The following is a 22,548-nucleotide window of genomic DNA, read 5'->3' as shown; positions in this document are numbered from 1 at the left end:
TGGTTTACTAGGCGCGAAGGGCTTATCGCATTATTCTCCGGCTGGCCCGGCGGGAGGGAGTCCACTATCTGTCGTCGCAGGCAGTACAAAGGAGACACAGGCGGGAGAGACAGAGAGAGTTCGAAGGCTGGCGAGAAGGAAGCAGTAGAACACGAAACAAGCCTTTCTACGGTAGTCGACCTGCCTGCGCCTTATCTGCACGGCACAGACTCGGCACCCAGGGAGAGGAACCCCCTAATGAGCCAAGATCGTTCTCCTCCCTCTCGCAAGGTGCCAATGCTTGAATGCGAGGCCAGTCCACGTCATTTCCAGCCAGATTTAGGTCCACTGAAGGGCCCCAGGGACTTGGAGAAGCTAAGAGATCGCGGGTGGGGACGCGAACTGGCTGTCGAGGCTCTCTCTACTACAAGTAGTCTCTTGAGCTGCCCCGAACGCTTTCTTGGGTCGGCGTTGTGGCTTCTAATTTAGAATTGTGGCGCTGCACTAGGCGAGGGGAGAAAACTAACTTCCAGGCACTCTGGCACACTGTACGGTACCTACAACCCCAACACGCTCTTGGCTCCTGGGTCAAGCAAAACGCGTTCGTTAATTGAAGAACCCCTACCACGAGCGTCGCAGGAGGAGGAGGCCCATTCGGCCCCCGTTTGCACCCCTCTGCCAAAAATACGAACCAATGAGCAGTACAGGATGAGCTAGAGTCGCTTGTTTTCCATCCCAGCATTTACGAGTGTAAGGTTTGCACCACACTGCCAGTCAGCTCTCGGTCTTCAGCGACCAAAGGCCAGGTCCGTGTGGCACCGATATCAAGCTTATTATTTGGGTTGGAGACAAAAGTTCTCGCCCTTTGGTTGCCAGTCAGGATTTGGTATACCACAACAAGATTGATCCCGCTCAACCAACCCGGGAAGCCATTCGCTACAGTTGCCTTCTCGCCAATGGCTTCGCAGCAGGGTGGTGCAATGCCATTCAGGCAGAACAAGCCTCACAATGGACAGGGTATGGGTCCCAAAAACGCCCCTCAGAAAACTCGTCCATGGGCAACGTGAACAAGAGGCCCAAGACGGGAGAGCAGCCCGGGGAGCTGCCAACGGCAACAAAGGGAGGGGGCACCCTCGCAAGGCAATGGCAACGCCCAGCGAAGGTCGAAGATACATACCGTAAGAGCCATTGCGGCCCAGTATCCAGACGATGCGCTGAAGGATGGCGAGCTGGACATCCAGGCCTTCATCAACGCTCGCGGCTTCGAGATCAAGGCTCTGGATGAGAGCATGCGGCGCACCGCTAGCTCTCAGACCAGCCGCGCTTTCCAGAAGGTGCCCTTCTCGCTGAGGCGACGTGCAGCAGCACACAACCACAAGAGGGTGCCCAAGCGGCTACAGAAAAGGGCCATAAAAGAGATGAAAACCGACAACACGCCTACGGTTAGTGCACGAACGCGTAAACCTGCCAGCACACGGGCTCGTCTCCGTGCCGAGACTGCAAAACGTCTGGGGAAGCTGGTAGAAAAGAAGCGGAAGAAGGCTATGCAAACGAAGAGTGATTTGGACCCCGATACCATCCAGGTCAGGGCGGCAAGACCCAAAATCAGACGAAACGCGCTCAACAGCCCTCTGGTTACCGAAAAGAAATTCAAAAAGCGACAGCTAGACAAGGCATGGCTTCCGACTCACCTTTGGCTTGCGAAAAGAGCGCGGATGACAAAACCAAAAGAACCTTTATGGAGATTCGCCATACCCTTGACACCCAACGCGAAGATATACCGTACTACTCACCGAGCTCATTGGGAAAAGGGCGCAATCGCTTGGGATATGAGCTACATGAGCACCATCGGTCTGTGTGGTGCTACGAGATGCGTAGAGCAAGTCTTGAGAGCTCTTGGCTTGACGGAAGAATGGCTTTGGAATGAAAAGCCGAAAGGCCAGGATTGGAGATCGGGGGTGAGCCATTGGAATACCACTCTGGCCAGGAAAAGGGGAGCGGATTCGCGGATCATCGGTCCAGCCACGATCATCTGGAATCCCGAAGAGAACGATGCTACGACAACCGAGGCGACAAAACCAAGGCGCTTGTTCATCAGGGTCCACCCATCAGCCTTCCTCGAAACGTTTAATGAGCTGCTAAAGTTGGTAAAAGGGGTCACGCCTAAGCCCTATGTTGAGGACCTACGATATGAAATCGGCAGTATTGATGTTACAGGCCCAAATGCCACAGAAGCACTTGCTACTGTTCTGAAATCGTACTGCAGCAAGCCTGAGTTAAAAGAAGCCCATGCCGCAAAATTCGAGTCTCTCGCTGGTCGAGTCGAACCTTCCTCCCTTCCCGCTGGCTCTCTCCTAGCCTTCTCTGTTATGGACCCTCGTCTCCAGCATCCACCGCGGAGGCTTTCGGCGAGCAAAGGCAATGGACCTTGTCTGGAAACAGTGGCGAAATGGTACCAAGTATATGAAAGTTCCAAGCCATTTGCGCTTTTTGACCGTGATTCGCGCTACAAAGCTTCCCGGCTACCCTCGCTGAAATCCCTGAACAAGCGTCGGGGCAAGGCGGCACCTGGCTCCTTACTTGAACCCACCCAGGTTGATCCAAAGATACCAGTTATTCTCCTCTCCCACCGACCTCCAGTGGTACAAGGTCATTCCGAAGGCCCGGGTACCTGGACCGTTATGCTGCCTTGGAAATGCGTTCTTCCAGTCTGGTACAGCCTCATGCACTGCCCACTATCGACTGGGGGCAATGTAATGTTTGGTGGCCTCGACGAGATCCGGCAACTTGCCTTCGAGCAGAGGGTTCCGTGGTTCCCGGGAGATGTTTTGGGGTCCGATGCGGGAACAGTATGGGAACTACAGCAACGACAGGAACGAAAGAGCGCATGGGATCGTATGCCGAAAGGCAAACGGGTGAATTACGACACTTTGGACCTTGGAGCCGGCCGAAAAGGCGAGATAGGCAACGGCTGGAGTTGCGACTTTGAGACCCTCTTCCAAATGCAACAGCAGGCAGAGCCCGAAGGGGAAGACATCACCATGGCTGACGCAGGAGACGAAACAGCTGATGCTGAAAACCCTCAAGCAAGCAAAGGCTCGCATCCCTTGCAGCAACTAAGGCATCTTTCCAAAAGGGAACTGCAGTCGTACCAGGCGCCAGAAGCCGAGCCGCTTCCGCCATTCTCTGTTGTCTCAGTCAGAGTTAGCTTCCTGTCGCGAGGCACACCGGGCACTTGCGCTCGAATCTACCGGCTGCCTAAGGAGCAGCCAACGTCGACGCAAGCCGAGGTCCCCGCAACGGAGCCGCCACTGAAAAGAGGAAGCAGCAGCAAGCTCCCGGCCGATATCCGGAAGCAATGGCTCGCGCAGATGCCGCAGAATGCTGCTACTAAACAAGGCAAGCCGAAGAAGCCGCCAAAGTTCAACGTGTCCAGTGAAATGAACCTGGAGACACGGAAACGTCTGATGGCGCAGGAGCTTCTCAAGCAGCCTCCGACAAGCTACCCGCCTGCCGCTCCCACCCAGGACAATATCAATGGACACCCCCTGTGCCCCGACGCCGAAGACCTTATCGGGTTCGTCACGGCTGGCAGTTATCACCTCAGGATGGGGCAATCCGAAGGCATTGCTACGATCTCGGCTGCCGAAGCAGTGCACCACAAGGCTGGCGAGGGAGTGTGTATTGTACGGAATGCAGGCCAAAATGTCGGTTGGATTGCTAGGTGGAAACTGGTGTAGATCTCACTCCTCGAGTATGAATAACCGTCAGAAGATTGACGTATTTAGTATAATGCAACATCGACTCAAAAAGTCCACTTTCTTGGCAATCCAATACCACAACCCGGCGAAGTTCACAGGAGATGATAATGATCGTCCCTGTAATAACCCTCTTTCACCCACTGTGAAATTCCCCCGCCCCCTGTTCAGTCAGCAGAGATCGACTGCAACCAATGTCAACTTGTCAGCTACTGTATTGTCATTCTCTTGACTGAGTTGAGAGTTCCTCGGCATGGCTTCCATCACGGTGCATTAGGCAATGGACATTGCCGACCGTAAACGCTACTGCCTTGCTGAGGTTGCATCGTGTGCTTGGCATGCCTGCTGCCCAATTTCAATTGTGCCCATATCGAGAAAGACAATCTAGTACACGATGGGTCACATCTAAACCAAGTTTCTCCGCATAGCCCAGGGCTGCCGCCATACTTTAAGCGATCTTTACGCATAGGCGGGGTGTTACATCGTGCATATCTGGGGGCACCCTCCGGTCTGAGTATAAGCACCGGCTTGGCACAGCCATACGTGCCAAGTATGTAGTTACCTATACCATCCTCTCCCCTCAATCTAGCTTCCTGTCACCGTGACGCTTTTTGGAGGCGTCGGAGGGCATCGTGCCAAGATGGCCAACCAACAGCCAGGTACGGACGTGCTGGCGGTGCCAGCCAACAAGTTTATCACTGCGACACAACACCACCCGGCGATCCCTTCTTGAAAACGAGATGGTGTCACGGGGTAACCGTCACATGCAAGTCGAAGTCACACGGAATTCCGTGCAAGCAATCTGGGGAAGCGGCAGGCAGGACGGTTGGGGTACCGCGGCTTGACGTTACTTACCCCTGCGTTCTTTCCATTATAATTGCTTGTTGTATGTATCTTGGGTGGGCAGCAGCTTGAGGCCAGCGGACGGGGTGACGGCACAATAGGCAATAGGTACGTCGACTGACTCTGACCCTGGTTTCACGGTGTGGATCGACGTTCGCGAAGTACAGGCTGCAAGTACCCCCCATCGCGGTTTCCTCCTCTTCAAAGATTTGTCAGATAGGTACATGTAGCTTTTGTTATTTAGGGCACGAGGGATCCGGTGCCTGAGTCGCTCTCCCGTCTCTTACCAAGCATCAAGCTTATTTTGACTGCTGGTCGAATAATATCTCGCCCGAAGCACTGCTCGAAGTGAGGAAGAGTTTCTATCGAGTAGCTCCAAAGATATAGGGCTGTGCATTCTTCGAGAAGATTGAGATGCCGTCTGCCTCACTTCGCCAGCTTGGCCTCCTCCTGGCCAGCGCTGCGGCTCTCTTTGGCAGTGCCTCGGCCTTCCCTTACAACACGTTTGATGGCCCGGGATTCCCTGCGTGCAATGATGTTGCCGCCGTCTATAACGTCACGAGCGTCGATGAGATGGTCAGCATCGTAAAGGATGCGGTCGCCAAAGGCACACCCGTCAGAGCCTCTGGCAAGGGCCACAGTATGTGTGCAATGAGGAACCCCCCTATCATCTCCAAACTTGGGCTGTATTGTTTTCCTTTGCTGCATATTTACGGATCAAGCCAGTAGCAGGGGCGCTGACATGGGAATATCAAAGTGTGGTACGACACCATGTGCCAGGACGACCCTCGCACCATCATCATCCGCACCGAGAACACGAACAAGATCTCGGACTTCAGCCTAGAGCCCGGCGCCGAGTCGGGCTCCGTGGTCATCGAGGCGGGTGTTACCTTCTTGCAGCTCGCCGAGTATCTGCACGACAACGATGCTTCCATGGGATACACCCTGGTCAACTGGAACATCTCCATGGCCGGCGCCGCTGCCATGGGTGCCCACCGTTCCTCCATCCGCGAAGAGTCCGGGGTTTCAGCCGGCGTGCTCTCCATGGACATCATCAACGGCAATGGCGAGATCGTCACTGTCGAGCGGGACGAGACCAGCGAGGACTGGCTTGCTGCCTCGACCTCTTTGGGTCTCTTAGGGGTCATCGCCAGGATGAAGTTCAAGATTTATCCCGACTTCAAGGTTTTCTCGCAACAGAAGACGTGAGTGGGCATTTTGGGAGGTCCTTGGAAGTACAGCCAAGTACTAACTTCACCCAGACTGGAGGAGGACGAAGTTTTGAATGGCGACATCTACGGCATGATTGCCCCTTATGCGACTGCCAACTTCTGGTGGTGGCCCTACCTGAAGAAGTTCCACCATCGCTACTACGACGAGGTGCCCCTGACACTTAGCGACCAGCAAGGTTTCCAGAACACCTTCTCGCTCACTGACCTCGAAGCCGGCGCTGCCAAGGGCATACTCGAGAGCGGCAAGTACTTGGCAACGTCCAACATGCTCGCCGAGACCATCTTCTTCGGGCTCTGGTCCAAGCCCAACTTTAAGGAGAAGACGAACTGGAAAGACATCAGCACGTGGCCCGTCTATGGCTGGAACTATGACGTGCTTATCGGCGGTCTGTACCCGGACCAGAAGCCCGAATGGGAACATGGCATGCACGGCGAGACTCTTGAGATCGCCTTCCCCATCACGCAAGCCAACGACATGCTGAAGCGGGTGCGCAAGTTCTTCGACGACGAGTGGAAGGATAAGGGCATTATCATGACTAGCACATACCGCAGCGGCATCAACATCAAGTTCGGAAAGGCCTACTATGACCTCCTGGGCCAAACGACGTACAACACCAGCGATGGTGCTGACTGGTCCAAGGGCGCCATCATGTTCGACTTTCCGCGTTTCAAGCCCAATGGTGGTGACGGGAAACCGTTCAACCCGGAATTCTGTAAGTGCCCCGTGTCCTGCCATCAAAGCTGTGCTGTTTATGTCGTCGGTCTGATATTCTGAGCATGTTTAAACTGACTCGCATGTTGTTTAGACCCCAGACTTGCCAAGACCTTGATCGGCGAGTTCCCATGCCGGCCGCACTGGACCAAGAACACGCGGGAGATATTCAAGTACGGCAAGAAGAACATCGATCCCGAGGTGAGTCTAGACAATACCTACCTGCCATTCGTACAAGCTATCCGCATGTCCTTGTTTACTGACAATGGCCCATAGCACCTTGCACGCTTCAAAGCCGTCCGCGAGAAGTTCGACCCCAATAACCTGTACAAGAGTGTCCTGGCAGAGATCATGGGGTTGTATGAGTGAAACAAACGCACGCTGCTCTTTGATGAGTGAAATTCTTAGCTGGAAAGTATGTTTCCGCACGCAATCAATAGGAGAGTCACAGATGCCCGTTGCGAGAAGGGAGAAACATGATTGTAGCGCGTGTCCCAAGAAATGACTAGTTGAGTTTTCCCCTTAGGCAACGCAAGTGCTTGCGTACACCTTAATTCTTGTCGCCAAGTCCAACCTATCCGGGAGCCAGGCTGCCAAGGGCTGGCTAGCTGGCCTGGAATCGGAGTTCGGGCGCTGACGGGGCCTCAACTCAACTCGAGCCGCTTGAAACTGATGCAAGCTAGTGAACTTGCCGAGACGGCAGATCCAATCACGTCGCCCTCCCCCGCATTCTGCAAACCATGGGCGGGAGGTCCATGACGCGGAGACGGCAACGTTCGTCTGAGGGCCTAACCGCCACTACTGTTTCTATCCGTTTGTTGCGAAAGCCTGTGACAACGACGCCGGGATGATGCTGAGCAGCAATGGCGAGATGAGGAGTCCAAAGTGGCATGGGTCTTGACAATCTTCATGGGGATCGATCCAGAGGCATATCCCCCCCCCTCTCCTCTTCTCTTAACCATTCGTGTTTCCTCTCTAGTTTCTCGTCAGGCTGGATCCTTACAACCGCCATCATCGGGTGTTACAGTTATTCTGTCCTTGACGTCACGGCCACTGATGAGTAGGTGGTCCTTGTATATGTGGTGAAGCTCCTCCTCCCTTTGCCAGAGTTTTATGAATTCTATAACTTCCGACTATCCCGTTTCTAATATTTTCCCACGATCGAAAGCTTTTTCCAAGTGACTTTTTTTTGGTTGACTGTTTGATTGTTACAAGACTTGCTTTTCTCGTTACTCAGTAATGAGATACACGACTCTGCTGCCTTTGGCAGCAGCAACATCGGCCGTCTCGGCCTTTGTCATTCCGGACGAGGCTACCGCACATCAGCTCGTGCTCGGAACCGAGCAGCCTGAAGGAGACCCGTCTTCCTCGTCGTCCCCCCTGGTGGGATAACATCCCCTCCACTTTCGATGATATCCGCCAGGAACTCGACGATGACAGCGAGGCTGCCGAAGGTGTCATATTTGGCGCCTTTGACGAGGGTCTGCAATGGATCAGCGAGTCCTTCGAGTTCTTGAAGGGCACCTCGGAAGGGGTTGCAGAAGACGAGGAGAATGAATTCCTTCCCTTTGCCGATAGCTACTGGGAGCTTTCGAGGCAGTATAGCAGCAGTGGCGGGAAGAAGCATAAAAATGATACACGCCCTGGCAAACCGAAAAAGCCGGAGCCACCGCCACCCGTAAAGCCGGAGCCGCCCAGCAAGCCCAGTAATGACACCAAACCCGGCAAGCCGAAAAAGCCCGAACCGCCACCGCCAGTAAAGCCCGACCCGCCTACCAAGCCCAACAATGATACCAAACCTGGAAAGCCCGAGAAGCCCGGTAAACCCGGTCCTCCCGGCCCCCTGGAAAGCCGGGTAAACCTGGCCCTCCTGGGATACCCGGGCCCCCTGGTCCGCCCGGCAAGCCTGGAAAACCTGGACCTCCTGGACCTCCTGGACCTCCTGGACCTCCCGGTCCTCCTGGCCCCCCTGGTCCCCCGGATAGCCACGGCCACGGCCACGGCCACCACCGCAAGGGTGGCCTAGACCTGACACTCTACGAGGCTATCCAGGCCTCTGAGTACACCACTAAGTTCGCCAAGTTAATCGATCACTACCCTGACATCGTTAAGCGGCTCAACTCGACGCACAAGGAAGACGACTGTACCACCATCCTCGTACCCGCCGACCGCGCCTTCGAGAAGATCCCCGACCACGACGGCAGCAAGCCCCCGCCGCGAGCCTTTGTCGAAAAGCTCCTCGAGTACCATCTGATCCCTGGCCACTTCCCCGCCGGACGCGTGTTGGCCTCCCCGACCATACCCACTGCCCTGGAGCGCAAGTCCCATCTCGGCGGCCGGCCGCAGCGGGTCCATGTCGGGGTCGGGTACGGCGGTGTCAAGTTTAACTTCTACAGCAAGCTCGTCTTTGCCAACTTGGTAAGTCGGAAGGGTGGTAGTCACAAATACTGTAGTCAAGCTTACTAATGCAGTTGCCAAAAATCACAGTATTGCAAGAACGGCATAGCCCACGGCGTCGACGCGCTGCTCGTGCCGCCGCCGCCGGGCAAGAAGCTGATCGAGCTGTTCCCGCAGCAGTTCTCGAGCCTGATCCTGGCGGCCGAGAAGTCCGGGGTCGGCAAGGCGCTCAAGCAAAAGTTGGGCAAGCACCCGAACCTGACGGGCGGCAGCACCTTCTTCGCGCCGACCAACTGGGCCTTCCAGAAGCTTGGTCCGCGCGCCAACGCGTTCTTGTTCAACACGAAGCACGGCCACCGCTTCCTGCGCGCCGTGCTCGAGTACCACATCGTGGCCAACGAGACGCTCTACACGGACGCGTACTACGGCCGCGAGGCCGTCGGCTCGTTGGAGGACGAGGTCGAGGCCGAGGCCCGCAAGGGCAATGCGCGGTACCACGTCGACCTGCCGACGCTGCTGGACGAGAAGAGCCTGGCCGTCGACGTCTGGCGCTGGGGCGGCATCACCAAGATGAAGGTCAATGGCTTCACGCGCGTGGCCGTCACCGACGTCCCGGACAGCGACGGCGTTATCCATGTCGTCGACAGCGTCCTCCTCCCGCCGCACGGCCGCCATGGCATGCATGATGGCGAGAGCGAGGTCGAGGTCCAGGAGTTGGTGGATCGTCTTCTGCCTTACATGAACGAAGAGGACTATGCTGATGAAGACGATGACGGTGACGAGGAGGTGCCTACTGTAAGTGAAGGTATGGGGGAACTTTGAAGTGATGATGATGAGCCGGGTACATATGGCACAGGGAACGATGTTATGATGGATGGACTTGGGAATTTGGTTTCGTTTCGTCTGGATTTTGCTTTTCTTCTTGGAAGGGTAAAGGGAGACTGGGAATGGTGAAGGATTGGACATGCACAACAGTGCTGCACAGGAAAAGGGGTTCGCGGCACATAACACTCTCGCTTATTCGATTTTGCCGCGCTGGAAAACGTGTATGTTTGGTCATTGACCTCGTCGACCATTAGCTGTAACAGATGAACCCAGCATTGCTTTTGATATGTACATGCGCCATCTGGCGTTTCTCTTCATGAAGTAGTCCTCCCTGGTATACTCAGTTTGGCCAAATACGCCGATATTCCAAGGTCATACTCGCCGCCCACCAAACCCAGCCGCAAGCCGTATGGGTTCCGTATTCGGTCTCATAGTGTTTCTCGTGGTGTCAAAGGAGTCGACCACCTGACATCCTGCGTTTCGTATTTCGACGGCACCCCATCTTTGCTCTCTGTCAATCGTCTTCCACTTCTTCTGTTGCTTGGTAGTACCTTTCTTATCAACAGGAGCATCGCCTTCCCACTCCCAGGCACCGAGTTCGTCCACTAGGGTTTCGACGACCCATGCGTAGTGGACTGGGCGCTGCTGGCGTCCAGCGGCAGAAGTAGACGAAAATAACGCCTCGGCATCTTCCCGGGACCGTGGTACCTTGGTACAGAGGAGATGCAGATCGAGGAACTGGGCAAAGGTCTGCCCGAACGCGGGCTTGTTCTTGCGACTGAGCGCGTGGGCCGTCACTGCGGCGTAACCCAGATGCGACGGAGGCGGCGGGTTGAAGATAGAACGCAGCGTGGGATCGAGTGGCCTGAGTTGCTCAGAGTCTGGCCGTCTTGGGGGCTGAGCAGGGTTTGTGGTAGACGGAGCCGTGGAGGAGGAAGTGATGTTGAGGAGGATGATGAGCGGCCCGGCGGAACGGGATAGGTAGCGGAGGTGGGAGCTCAGGAGCTGAAGGCTCGTGTGGGCGGATGTCTTGTCTCGGGCCGTGAAAACGGCCGAGAACAGACTTGAGGTGTGGGTTATGAGGATTATGTCGGGCAATCCTGAAGAGGAGGTAGGTTCCTCGTGCTCTTCCTCTTTCGGCGGCAGTAAGGGTGTTGGCGATTGCTGCCGGCTTAGAGCTGCCGCTGGCGGCGCAGGTGGAGAAGAAGATGGTTGACGGTTTAGAGCCGCTGCTGATGGCAGTGGCAGCGTCGCTACTAGTTCTTCCATAGCCTCCGGGGACAATGATGGAGTAGAGCGGAGCGATGATAAAGGAGAAGACGAAAGTAGCTCGTCTTCCTCTTCGCTATCTTGTACCTCGGTCCGCATGCGTAGAGGCGGAAGTTTGGTGACTGGCGGCGGTGACGGCGACGGTGGAGGCGGCCTTTGCGACGATGCCGGTAAGCTCATCTCATCAGGAGCTGGAACTGTCACACGAGCCAGCTCCTCATCTGCCGCCGCCGCCACCTCGCCCTCCTGTGGTATCGCTGGCTCTGTTGGCCTTTCATCCTCCATAGCCGCGGCGGCGGACTCGAGCTCGCTCAGAACCTCCCACAGGCCCTCGATATCGAATACTCGAGAAACAGATATCCGCTCGAGGCATTGCTTCGTTATCGCATCGACCACATCTGGTCGACTCCTTGGGCCGCCAAGCTTTAACCTCGCCTGTACTTTGATGACATCTCGCAAGTGAGGCAAGATGGTCGGGGCAGGAAGCGTAGTGATAACAGCCGCGCGTAGTAAAGGCGGTTGTTGCTTCTGTCCAGTAGCTGTTCCCTGACCCGGGCTCCCCAGGTTCGCAAGCAAGCTGTGCGCTATAGTCTGCAGGCCAATCTGTATGTACAACGACAAAATCAGTAAAAGAATGCCGTATGAAAATGACAAATAGGGCCGGATGTGGCAGCAACACACAACTCACCAAGAGTCCCGTATCCATGTGCTCAGCACTAATCCCCACGACGGACCCGCGCTCGAAGCCACGACCGCCGAGGAGCTGGCCATCGATCTCCCCGCAGCCCGTCGCCAGCGTGCCGCGGCGGTGCAGCTGCTCCCGCCGCGCCACCTCGACATCGAACAGCGTGGAGCCGGAGACGGGTTCCAGCGGGAAATGCGAGCTAGCCTGCGACAATTGTGGCGGCGGCAGCTCGTCATCGTATGCGCCTTCTGCCATGGCGAAGAAGGACTTCTTTTCTGGGAGAACGTCTGTACAGGCACGTGTTCGTCGCGGAGGTGCTGGATTGCGTCATGATTGGCTACCAAGGGCCCTTGGAAGTCCACTCAGATCGGGATGTACAGCTTGGCTAAACACTTGGGTCGAGAGCGAATATACGACGACTGTTCCAGGATAAATATAAAAAAGAGTACTGGCATTATGGACATTTACTACGACCAAATCCGATCCAAATGATGGGTAATCGCTCTGGCTGCACTCAAGAAACACTCGAATGGGGGGGGTCCTTAGGTACACACAAAGCTTACTTTAGGCAGGCTACACCCAACACGAACGGGCAATGCGGGACAGACAGCACACCCATATTCACCTACCCATCCAAGCCTGAGGTATATGGTATGATCAATAGCTAACGACAGTGGCACCTTCACTTGTAGAGGGAATCGAGACCAGCAGATCGAATCGAACGAGTAGAAAGATACATTAATACATATGTTGTCCAATCGACCACCATCATCGACTTGCGGGGCTTTCTGGAACTCCATGCCCCGAACCGCCCTGACAGATGACCCGAGTTCACCCTTCGCCACCCTTGGAGCGCTTCACTGGCCACCTCTTTCTGATGCAGGCGCCTCTCTGTAGTCTGTCTGTCTCGGCTTCCCGGTTGCATATTCGCCCTATTTTTCTGCTTCACTCTACTGGAAAGAAGCTATCTAGGTATCCTGACAAAAAAAGACCGTTTGAGGGAGTGCCGAGCCGCGGACATCCACGCGCCACAAGCGCGCCTTCCAACTGCCTTCGCTCGTTTTCGTAACTTATGGCAAATCAGTCCTCCCCCAACCAAATGAATATCTAAGAATGCAGACGCGGCTAACTGTACCGGCCTGGTCATGGCCGAGAGCGCTCACGCTCCGCCGAGACCAGCCCGAATCATACCCCAGCCTAGCGCAGCCCATGTGTAGAAACAAAGTGTCTTCATTCTGCTTCTCGGCTCCTTAGGACCCCTGAGACCAAGTCCAGCCACGTTCTCGACAAACGTGGCTTCTAAGCGTCGGTTCGTTTCCTGCTTCCTTGCGGCTCTCCTAGACCGCTTGACCCGGAGCGGGTGGTGCAGGAGATGCGTGAGGTGGGACCTCAGGTCGCTGTCGCTTACCACCCTTCAAGCTCTTCATGCGGCCGAGGAAGCCACCTCCTTGCGGCTTGGCTGGGGCCTCGTTGAAGCTATCAGATGTAGCTCGGCGTTCGAGGCCATAGGGTCCCGGGGACCGGCCGCCATCAGCCGATCCGGGTGAAATCGGGCCGGCATTCTTGGACTTGACTGTGATGCGCTCCGAGTCCTTGTCGAATTCGTCAAAGAAGGGGTTTCTCTCTCCGGCACTGTCGCCAGTGCGGGGACCATAGGTAGCCTCGGGGTTGGTGAAGCGACCGTTGTAATCACGCGGCGGTCGGTTGATGCCTCGGATCCTTTGGGCCAGCGACTTCTTCCTCTGCAGACCGCCCCCTTCCATGGCCTCTTGCTGCTCCTGCTCTCGTCGTTGGATGGCTGCACGAGCAGCCGGGGTTCCCTCCAAGAAGGTCGAGGTTCCCAATCCTATACTCTCATCTCCGTGCAGAACCGAACCTCGCGAAGAAGGATCAAAGATGATCGGCTCACCCCTGCGCTGGCCGTTGACGTCGTAACCGTTCCTGTCCTTGCCAACAAAGTTGTAGTCCTTATGGGCTTCGTCGTCATGGTGACCCATGAAGGTAGCATGGTCGGGTCTCGCATTCAGAGGACCTGAGCCTCCGAGCGAGTTGTTGAGGGAGCCCTCGGGGAATGCCTGCATGGGCGCGCGGCGACCGCCACGGTTGCGGTGGGGGTTGAGAGCGTCAAAGGGACCATCGTGGTGGAAGACTGTAGCACCATCATGTTAGAAGCGCTACACACAACAAGCAAGTTTCGCAAATACTCACGTCCGGTGCCGTAGATGCTAGTGGCATCCAGCTGGTCAATCAAGTCAAGTCGCTTGGGCTTCTTCGTCGGGTCCTTGACGTCCTTGCCCTCCTCCCTCTTTTCGCGGTGTCGTCGCTCTCGCTCGCGGCGTCTCGTCTCAATCAGCTTCCTCTCTTCCTCGGTCAAGGGCGAGTCCATGATGGAAGTGTCGGAATTGCGACGCGGGCGGCGTTCGGGGCGTCTTTCGGCACGCTTGGTATCGAGCATACTCTTGTCGCCGCCAGTAGAGGCGTGTGGTCCATGCATCTTTCGGGCTCTCATGGCTTCCTCTTGAGATCGAGAAGGACGGTGAGGGGGTCCGCCACGTGGTGGTGGGCCACGGCCGCGCGGGGCTTGGTTCTCGCCTCTAGGAGGACCTCCAGGCGGCGGTTTGTTCATGGGGCGAAGCGGTGCCTTCTGTGCACCCTTTTCCTCGAGCGTCAGGTTGTCCTAGTCAGATAGGTCAGCGACAGTTGCTACCGTCGAGAGCGCAGACTGGTAGCCGCGGCGGCGGCAGCAGCAGCACGCCATGCCAAAGAGCATCATTTGGAAGACGGAGGCGGGAAGGCGGACGACGCCATCTGGTATGGACTTACAAACAACTCTTCGGCCGAAGGTGACTTTCCATCCTTAGACGCCATGCTGTCTGGCGACTTTACTCGATCAATGGGAAATGATGTGGTGATGGTGTTGTTTGAATTTGGGTCGAGGAAGGGATTTCTCGAAACTGGTCGAGGAGGAGGTGTAGGGTCGTCAAATGGTGAACGTGGTGGAGGCGGAGAGAAGCTGCTGGGACCGTTGGGCGAAGGAGCGCCTCTGCGAAAGGGGTTGTTTGACGAGAGATTGAGCGTTAATCCAGGGGATCGCCCAGCAGAGGAAGTGGGCTGGCCTATTGCAGGAAGCGATTAGGACAATGGTTAGCGACTTCTTTTATCAGTGCACGCAGGGGGAATGTCAAAGGCAAAGGCATCCTGAAACACCAAGCTGCTCAATCGAGACAGGAGACTGGCCAGCTTAAGTGGACCGCCGCCAATGCCCAACCTGCGAAAAGCGTGCTGATGCGTGGCAGTGTGTATCTGGTCTCCACTGGAACCAAGGCAGCCCGGGTATCAGGATATCGAATAATAATGAAAAGGGGACGCACGAGTCTGGCCTGGGAGACGGGCGATCGATCTGGTCTGATCCGCTTGGATAACAAAGCTGGGGGAGGACAAGAAAAGGGAAGCCAGGTGCCACCGCGTCGAGGGAATTGGGAATGGAAATGCAGTCGTCCTTACCTGATTGATCGGCAAACATGTTTGGCGAAGGGGGGAAAGCAAACGGTGCAGATGCTCCGGTGGCCGGTATATATGTGTGTCTATCAATTCGACCGTCCAGGAATGAATGGATGGAGATGGTGGTGCGTGTGGTGGTGGGAGTGGTGGGAGTGGTGTGGGTGGTCAGGATGCGATGCGTATAACGTTGCTGTGCTAATCCAACCCACAGTACTACAGTACAGTGGTATTTGCGCACGCGGGTTCCGAAGGTTAAAATCCACCGTCTGACCCCAACCAGTCGTCGTCGAGAAGGTGTCAGGGTTGCCAAACTCCAGGACGCTCGTTCGAACTGTGATGAGATGTTTGGGAGGTGCGCCAATCCTGAGGGAGGGTATAATGTAGATCGTCGAGGGAGCGAGGGGTGAAAGGTGGGAGGGCAGGAAACAGATTGACAGGGAATTTTCCCCCGTTCAGCAATGGGCTATGACGTGGGTAGCCGTAGTTACTGCGTCGTTGTGTAGCTGTGTCGCGGGAATGCGGCTACCTGCGTCAATAAATGCTAAGTGTTACGCCGGGGCGGCCAAGCAGGTGACAAGGCGTTGGTGAGCGAACGGGTGGGTTAGATACTGTCTGTCCTGTAGAATCAGATAGGTGAGGTGGGATCCGGGATCTCGACGTCGAAAGAGACTTTGGGTCGTTGGAAAACCAGACCAGACGATTCTCCTTCGCGAGCGTCGCCTGTTGTCTGGTGCACTGCTTGGTTGGGGGACTCCTGAATTTGAGTTTACCCGCTTCCCAACGGGTTAGGCACTGGTCGTCGGAAATGCAAGGGGCTACGGCGGCGGCTTCTTGGTGGTTCGCAGGCGGCTCTTCTCTCCTTCGTTCTCTCTTGCCTTGGCCTGTTGCTGTTCCGTTCCCCTCTCTCTGGGCTCTCTCTCGCTCTCTCGCTCTCTCCAGAGTTAGTAGGCTCGCTTTGTCTTGGTTGGACGCTGGACCGGGGCAGGATGGATGCCCCCGGGAGGTGTAGTTTGGCGATGTCCAGTCCAGTCCAGATGCGGGTGTTGCTAATGGAGTATCTAATGGGAGAAAACCTGGCCGGGAAATGTGGGAGATTGTATTCTAATCAGAATAGAGAATTGAGAATTTCCCCCTGGGCTAGAGCCAACGGCTTTTGTTATGACTCTCAGGAAGGCCCCTTTGGCTAATAACGCTGGTAATCTGATCTTGGGCTTATTTAGGTTAGGTGGGCGGTCTCGGGAGCGATCAATGGACTCTCGCCGGCTTCTGGTAAATGCTAGGTGGTCGAGAAGCGGGGACCGGGCCAGCTCGAGAAATAAAAATTGGGGACCTCGAATGGATTGGACGGCGCTCTTGGCAGCACAAGGGTCGAAAGACACATGGGCTGGGGGGAGGGGAATTGCGCGGCCAGGATGCGGTCTTTAAAAGCTGTCGGGCGACAAGAAGCGAGCGAGAGTGGGTGGGTTCTGGGTTCTGGATGCTGGACGGACGGTGGCGATGGTGGTCAATTCGATTTGATGCAAGCTGAGTGAGAGTGCGAAAGCGAGCAGCAGAAGCTCGAGGTCAGCGGCCGTTGCGTAAGGTCAGTCGCAAGGGCGAGCGGATGCACCGGTTGAAGAGGGAAAGAGAGTAGACGAGAGCTCGGGAGGAGCCATCGGACTGGGGAGGAAATCGAGCTTGGCCGCGGGCGGTTCCTCAGCGAGAGACCATAGACCAGACTTGCTCGCTCGAACAGAGGCGGAAGCAAGCGATCTTGCCCTTGCAACGAACCCTGTTCGGCTTGATGGTCCCTTATTTAGCTAATAACCTACCTGCCTAAGCCAGTTGGCTAGGCTCGGTAAGGATCCCGTGGGTCATTTCTACATACGCTGCACAGTCAGGTGCACTGCATTTACCACACTTCTTAGAGGAAGGCCTATATCACTTGCTTTCAAGGCTGGCGGCAGGCGCAGGCACAGCAATCAGAAAAACGCCCAAAAGTCTTATTTTGAGACCTCGACCGACCACTAATCAGGAGAGGGGTGAAGAGAGGACTCAGAGAAGTGCTGTAATTAGCCCGCCATCAGAGCGGCCGGGGAACGTCCTGATGAACCAACACTACCTCGGTAGGGCTCGGGCGGACAGACAGACGAGCTGTCGCGGCGAACAAGTCGCAAAGGGCCATCTCAGTTGAATTACATTCATTTTAGCAAAGACGAGTCAGGACTCTATCTGAGCCCATCCACAGGCTCCTCCCGCAAATAAGTGTAGCGGAAGGATGGAATCGACCTCGGTCGCGTTTGTAGAGTAGTGGACTCTCTCATCACCCTCGTGTCTCATCGTGCTCGCCTATTTCGACAAGCGGATCCCGGGAGTACTATAAGTCAACTAGCCGACTAGATACCTCATATTCACGAGTCACTTGACAGGTAGCATGTATAATGTATTGGAGCGTGTTCGACTAGAGAAAGCAACCATGTTTTGTTCTAGTTATTGTCGAAACCTCCTGATGTAGGCGGCGCACCGAGCTGCCAGACTGCCCGTGCTGGAAATCAAACGGATTGGACGTTTGCCAAGGCGCGGCTCAGGTGTAGTAGTGTGAGACGAGACTCGGACAGCTCTATTTTAGCATGTAAAACACATGAGACGAACGAACTTGCCTGCTCACATCGCTGCTCACTGGTCTCCTGGTCTGGTAGCAGGTATGCCGTAAATGCTGGTCTAATCGGTAATGAGTTGATAACTACCTCCATACTTACCTGGTACATAGTGAGTCCTCCTTACCTTGTTGCGCTGTTTCGTGTCGTGTCGTGTGTAGCTGCTTCGGCAATTCTTAGGTCGTATTGCATGCATACATCGTAGTCGAGGCTAGGATCACCTGATAGCACGAATGGATTTATTGACAGGCCCATCCCGTCTGACAGGATCCCCTGACCATGCAGCCAACACTGGGTCGGGAAGAAAAAAAAGCTGGGAAACAACATTTGGCTTTGGATTCGGCACGGATTGGCTTCCATTTTGCCGCTCTTCTTGGGAATTGTTAGAGTGTTTATGCATTTCATGCCCACTCATTACTCGCTGCTCATTGCTTGTTGCATGTGATTAGGTAAACTTGGATCACTGCCCCCCAGGCCTGTCGACGGGCGGCGACAGCGCCCATCAATGCATCTCGATCTTATTGATTGATCAGCCTAGACAGCCTCCCGCAAGATCTCATGCAGCCATCTTGGTCGTAGGCCACACCCTCTGAAGCCCGAGGCCACTGCTAATCCAATTGGGCCTGGAAGCCCTTCACCCCGGCTTCCGGTGGGCCCTGGGAGAGGTCCTGCCCGACGGGGTGGCAGCATTTTGGTCTGGATTAGGACCCCTTTCGATTATCTGGGCTGTATCCATTCTTTTTTTTTCGAAGTTGCAGTGCCATTTTCACCGCTGTCAGGAGAGTTTGCTGGATGGTTCGCTTCACTTCGCTCCGTCGGCCGCCTTCTTCGTCTGTCTCGCTCTTCATTGTCGCGGCAGTCGCGCAAGTCGGTTCGGTGCAACCGAACCCCCAAGCTTTGGGCACCAGGATGCAGGCAGGATGCAGGATGCATGATACAGGATGCAGCTTCTTTCCCGGGTTTTCCTACCAGGCGCATTTCGGCCAAATCCTCCAGCGTAAAAAGCACCTGTTATGTTACCTGCTTCAACGTATACTTACATTGGATGTAATATTGCAAGTGGCGCCTTCCAGAATGTCTCCTCCTTCTACCCGACCACAGTATCTACTCAGGCTCTTACTGTATTAAGAAGAAACTTGCAGGGAGGCGAAAAATATCGCAAGGAGCAGAAGACCCTGAAATCCACAAGTGGGAATGGCATCTCCCAAGCTCCCTCCTTTTCCCCTTCTGCTTTTACTCCTAGCAACATGAAGTGCCACTAGGTTAGGCTATTACTTTGCCGTATACCCCACAGTCGCCATCTAAGTATACATGTATGTAGATGTAGGCAATGTGTATTCTGTGGGGTAGAATTCACCGCCCGTGACACGACATGCAAGCTGCAGCAGGGGTTATTGCCTCTCTCTCCCGTCTTACTTCTTTGGGTCAAAGTCCGTGATGGTTCTAATGAGGCTAAGAGGCATGCACTTCTTGATCACGTTGTGCGGGATTATTTTCCCTAGCATGACAGATGCAAGGGCGAGATCTACCTTGACGGGATAATATCCCCGAGATGGGCTACTTCTGAATTGCTACCTGCTGGCGATACTCCCCAGGCCGCCCAGCCATATGCATGCAAGGCGGCTACGGTACAGCGTATACGATGCCAATCTTGGCTTGCTTGCTTATTATCACCAGGGTAGCTGCAATGGCGTCGACAAGCCGGTTCCTAACACTGGTTCAGCAGTGCCAATGTCACCTATCGCACGTTAGCTTGGCCCAATACAGCATGGTCGCATATGTCATGTTCCACGCCGCCGTGGTTCAACATACCTGGTCCACGAGGAGCCCAGTATTCCCCGGACTTGCTCATGTCGAGCTTCTCGGCCCATTCCACTAGGCTCTTCGCAGCCTCGTCGGGGAGCACAGCTGCACGGCGGGAAAACGGTTAGCTCAGGCACACCAAATACAGCACAGCTCTATTCGCTGGTAGAGAAGCATTACCTCCGCCATCGTCCCAGAACTTGTCGAACCCGACCCCTTTGGTCATCTCAGTGCGCATGAACCCCGGGTGTATGATGCTGACGATGACCTCCTTGTCCCTGAGATCGAGGCTAAGGAGCTTGCCAACCATGTTCAGGGCGCTCTTGCTGGCGTGGTGGGCATAGTTGCCGCCGCCCTCAGACTCGTGGCGCAGTGTGATGCTGCCGGACTCGCTCGAGACTAGCAGCACCTTGGTGCCCTTCCCCAGAAGCTTGGCGTGTGCCAGCCGGTGCACAATGAAGACGGGGGCGATGGAGCTCGTCGTGTACATGGTTACCTCCTCCTGCCAGTCGGGGCCCTTGTCGGCAGAGAAGTCCTCGGTTGTGAAGCGGCCAGCAGTGATAACCTAGAGATCCGAGTATAAGCAGAGCGCTTGTTGAACCAAGCTGATGCAGTGTGTACTAACCACCAAGTCGAGGGGTTGCTGTTCTCTGAGCTTTCCTGCAAGTTTATCTCCAACATCCGGCTTGAGGAGATCGATGTTCGACAACCACTTGACACTGTCTGGGAAGCCTTCCGGGCCTGAGCCAGACCTAGTCGTGGCGTATACTGTTGTCGATGGCTGAGAAGCGTACTGCTTCGTCAGGGAAGCACCCAAGCCCTTTTCATTGTTAGAAGTCAGTGCAACCATAGATAGAGCATTAGGAACTCTCGCTGTTGGCTTACACGCGTGGCGCCAACAATCAGTACGGAAGCCATGGTATATGGTGTTCACGTTGGTTCAATTTTTGCAGATGTTCTTTCTCGTGAGGTTGCAAGTTGAAGTTAGGTATGGAGTAGATGTTTGGAAGCAGGCCAACGTTGATGTTGATATCGAATTTCGTCTGCATGTGGTGACGTCGGTGGAGGTGGGGCAGCTGCCGTGCCTGCAATGACAGCGGGCAAGCACGCAATCTATGTTTAAGGCAAACTTGACCTTCCAGAAATTGCCCAATGCCTACCCGAGTACATCATGTGTGTCATGTACATACCTGTCTCTACATGAGAGGCTATTCGGCATGCCAAGTAGAACCTTGAGAGGAGGATGGCAGACGCTTTGATAGGAGAAACGGAGCGATTGCCCCAGACTTCGCTCAAGACTTCCAGCGCCGCCCATTCCGAACTATCCGCAACCATCATCCATTCAATGCTTGTGTTCAAATCCAAAAACGAACGATAAGTTAGAGAAACCAGACAATGCATCAGCCATGGTAGCCTTTAACAGATTCCGCACCCTACATGGTTCCCTCGGATTTTGTCTGTGGGAATTCTGTCTCGGAGAAAGATGAGTCGCTTGGGCCTTACCTTACCATCTTGGCGAGCTGTCAGCACGATGGGAGCAAATTTCGAAGACATGGAAAACCCCATAGCACAAAACTACAAGCAAGTAGATGACAGATTAAATCAATTAACACTATCTTCATGTCTGTTTGCCGATTCCCACCAAGGGGCGACACCAGCAAGCCTAGCCAAGAGCTCAAGCTCGCCACAGGTCTGCATGTCTCTATGCAGTGAAGAAACCAACGCAATCATATCCTCCGTATCGTACACATCTTTCTCATCTATGTCTTCGCCCCGTCTCTTCAACAGGGTGTGACCTCCTAGTCTGCCGTGCAATCGCAGGTGTCGCGGCAGTGGCCGGGATCGTAGCTGCAGTCGACGTGGCCATCCGTGGTGCAGCTGCAGTACGTGTTGCAGATGCCGCTGTCACACTGGAGCTTGAAAGGGGAGGATGTTGCCCAGGTGGTGGCGCTCGATGTAGTGGATGTCGAGCTAGACGAAGTCGACGTCGCAGTCGTCGGGATAGTGACAAAGGTTGTGGGATCAGACTGGTGCTTCTCCATCTTGGGGGGAGGGTGTTCATGATGAGGACCAACAGCAGCTGGCTCAGACGGCACAGGCACAAAGGTGGTTGGAATGGAAGGCAAGTCCGGAGTCCATGTTGTCGGCTCGAGAGTGATTGTCTGCCAGGGGAGCGACATAGTGAACCCGGAGAAGGTGATCGGCTTCTCGGCCTCAGATGGCCCAGTTTGCTCCGGAGCCGCAGTTGAGTGCTTGGTTGACTCCGAGCACGGCGAAAAGCTGGTGGTCGGATGAACTATGGGCACTGGTATGAGCCCGCCTTTGTTTGTGGGTTGGTCTCCGTTGTCCGAACCTGTTCCCTCGGGAATATTGGGACCATCTGTGCTCAACGTGATGATAGTGATGGTAGAGTACGTGTGAGAGGAGTGGCTAGTAGCTGAGGGCGTGGGGGAACCAAGCGTACTCGTGTTATACCCATGGTAGGAGGTGACAGAGCCTCCAGTAGGTATAGGGCGCGTCTGCGTGCCATTGAAACTCCATGAACTTGTCAGGTGGAGATGAGACATTGGAAGATGCGAGGTATGGCGGAAAGGTACGTGTGGTTCCATTGCTGTACGGTCGGATACAGTCGTCTGCCCGCTGGAGGTCGGTGTGGAAGCTGAGAGGCCGGCGACAGTAGTTGTGGTGGTGACAATGACAGTAGTGTCATTTTCTCCGTAGCGGTAGTTACCCTGTGCCTGAACGGCAAGCAGGAAAGCCGAGATAATTATGGCAAAGAGCTATTAGGTGGGTTAGTGCTTTATAATAATGCAAAATTTTCCCTCAATACTAACCTTCATTGTGGCTACGTAAGAAAATATTACACGACGTTGGGCGGGGACCGAGCGACAACAAATCGGGGGCTGAC

At 55.1% G+C, this 22,548-nt stretch overlaps 7 protein-coding genes across 7 annotated transcripts; 3 read left to right on the top strand and 4 right to left on the bottom strand.

Annotated features, from left to right (window-relative positions):
- Positions 1–987: 987 nt before the first annotated feature.
- PG986_010918 (uncharacterized protein) lies at positions 988–3,719 on the top strand (the record flags this gene model as incomplete). The annotated part of the gene is made up of 2 exons (XM_066847140.1): positions 988–996; positions 1,104–3,719. 2 exons carry the CDS (start codon positions 988–990, stop codon positions 3,717–3,719), a joined length of 2,625 nt encoding a protein of 874 aa, XP_066696631.1.
- Positions 3,720–4,994: 1,275 nt separating this feature from the next.
- Positions 4,995–6,893, top strand: PG986_010917 (FAD-binding domain-containing protein; the record flags this gene model as incomplete). The annotated part of the gene is made up of 5 exons (XM_066847139.1): positions 4,995–5,220; positions 5,338–5,785; positions 5,843–6,525; positions 6,619–6,725; positions 6,801–6,893. 5 exons carry the CDS (start codon positions 4,995–4,997, stop codon positions 6,891–6,893), a joined length of 1,557 nt encoding a protein of 518 aa, XP_066696630.1.
- An 870-nt stretch (positions 6,894–7,763) lies between these two features.
- Positions 7,764–9,743, top strand: PG986_010916 (FAS1; the record flags this gene model as incomplete). Its single annotated transcript, XM_066847138.1, has 4 exons — positions 7,764–7,907; positions 7,948–8,541; positions 8,568–8,942; positions 9,012–9,743. The coding sequence occupies 4 exons, from the start codon at positions 7,764–7,766 to the stop codon at positions 9,741–9,743; spliced, it is 1,845 nt and encodes a 614-aa protein (XP_066696629.1).
- A 375-nt stretch (positions 9,744–10,118) lies between these two features.
- PG986_010915 (uncharacterized protein) lies at positions 10,119–11,955 on the bottom strand (the record flags this gene model as incomplete). The annotated part of the gene is made up of 2 exons (XM_066847137.1): positions 10,119–11,618; positions 11,704–11,955. The coding sequence occupies 2 exons, from the start codon at positions 11,953–11,955 to the stop codon at positions 10,119–10,121; spliced, it is 1,752 nt and encodes a 583-aa protein (XP_066696628.1).
- A 1,082-nt stretch (positions 11,956–13,037) lies between these two features.
- On the bottom strand, positions 13,038–15,223 carry PG986_010914 (uncharacterized protein; the record flags this gene model as incomplete). The annotated part of the gene is made up of 4 exons (XM_066847136.1): positions 13,038–13,849; positions 13,909–14,377; positions 14,524–14,816; positions 15,205–15,223. The coding sequence occupies 4 exons, from the start codon at positions 15,221–15,223 to the stop codon at positions 13,038–13,040; spliced, it is 1,593 nt and encodes a 530-aa protein (XP_066696627.1).
- A 4,284-nt stretch (positions 15,224–19,507) lies between these two features.
- Positions 19,508–20,558, bottom strand: PG986_010913 (oxidoreductase; the record flags this gene model as incomplete). Its single annotated transcript, XM_066847135.1, has 5 exons — positions 19,508–19,575; positions 19,650–19,745; positions 19,821–20,205; positions 20,266–20,460; positions 20,526–20,558. 5 exons carry the CDS (start codon positions 20,556–20,558, stop codon positions 19,508–19,510), a joined length of 777 nt encoding a protein of 258 aa, XP_066696626.1.
- Positions 20,559–21,439: 881 nt separating this feature from the next.
- PG986_010912 (uncharacterized protein) lies at positions 21,440–22,480 on the bottom strand (the record flags this gene model as incomplete). Its single annotated transcript, XM_066847134.1, has 2 exons — positions 21,440–22,420; positions 22,475–22,480. The coding sequence occupies 2 exons, from the start codon at positions 22,478–22,480 to the stop codon at positions 21,440–21,442; spliced, it is 987 nt and encodes a 328-aa protein (XP_066696625.1).
- Positions 22,481–22,548: the final 68 nt, after the last annotated feature.

This window comes from Apiospora aurea (genome assembly GCF_038362705.1).
Source record: "Apiospora aurea strain CBS 24483 chromosome Unknown utg000007l_segment0_segment0, whole genome shotgun sequence".
NCBI classification, from domain to species: Eukaryota; Fungi; Ascomycota; class Sordariomycetes; order Amphisphaeriales; family Apiosporaceae; genus Apiospora; species Apiospora aurea.
This window is presented reverse-complemented; position numbering and strand designations above follow the sequence as displayed.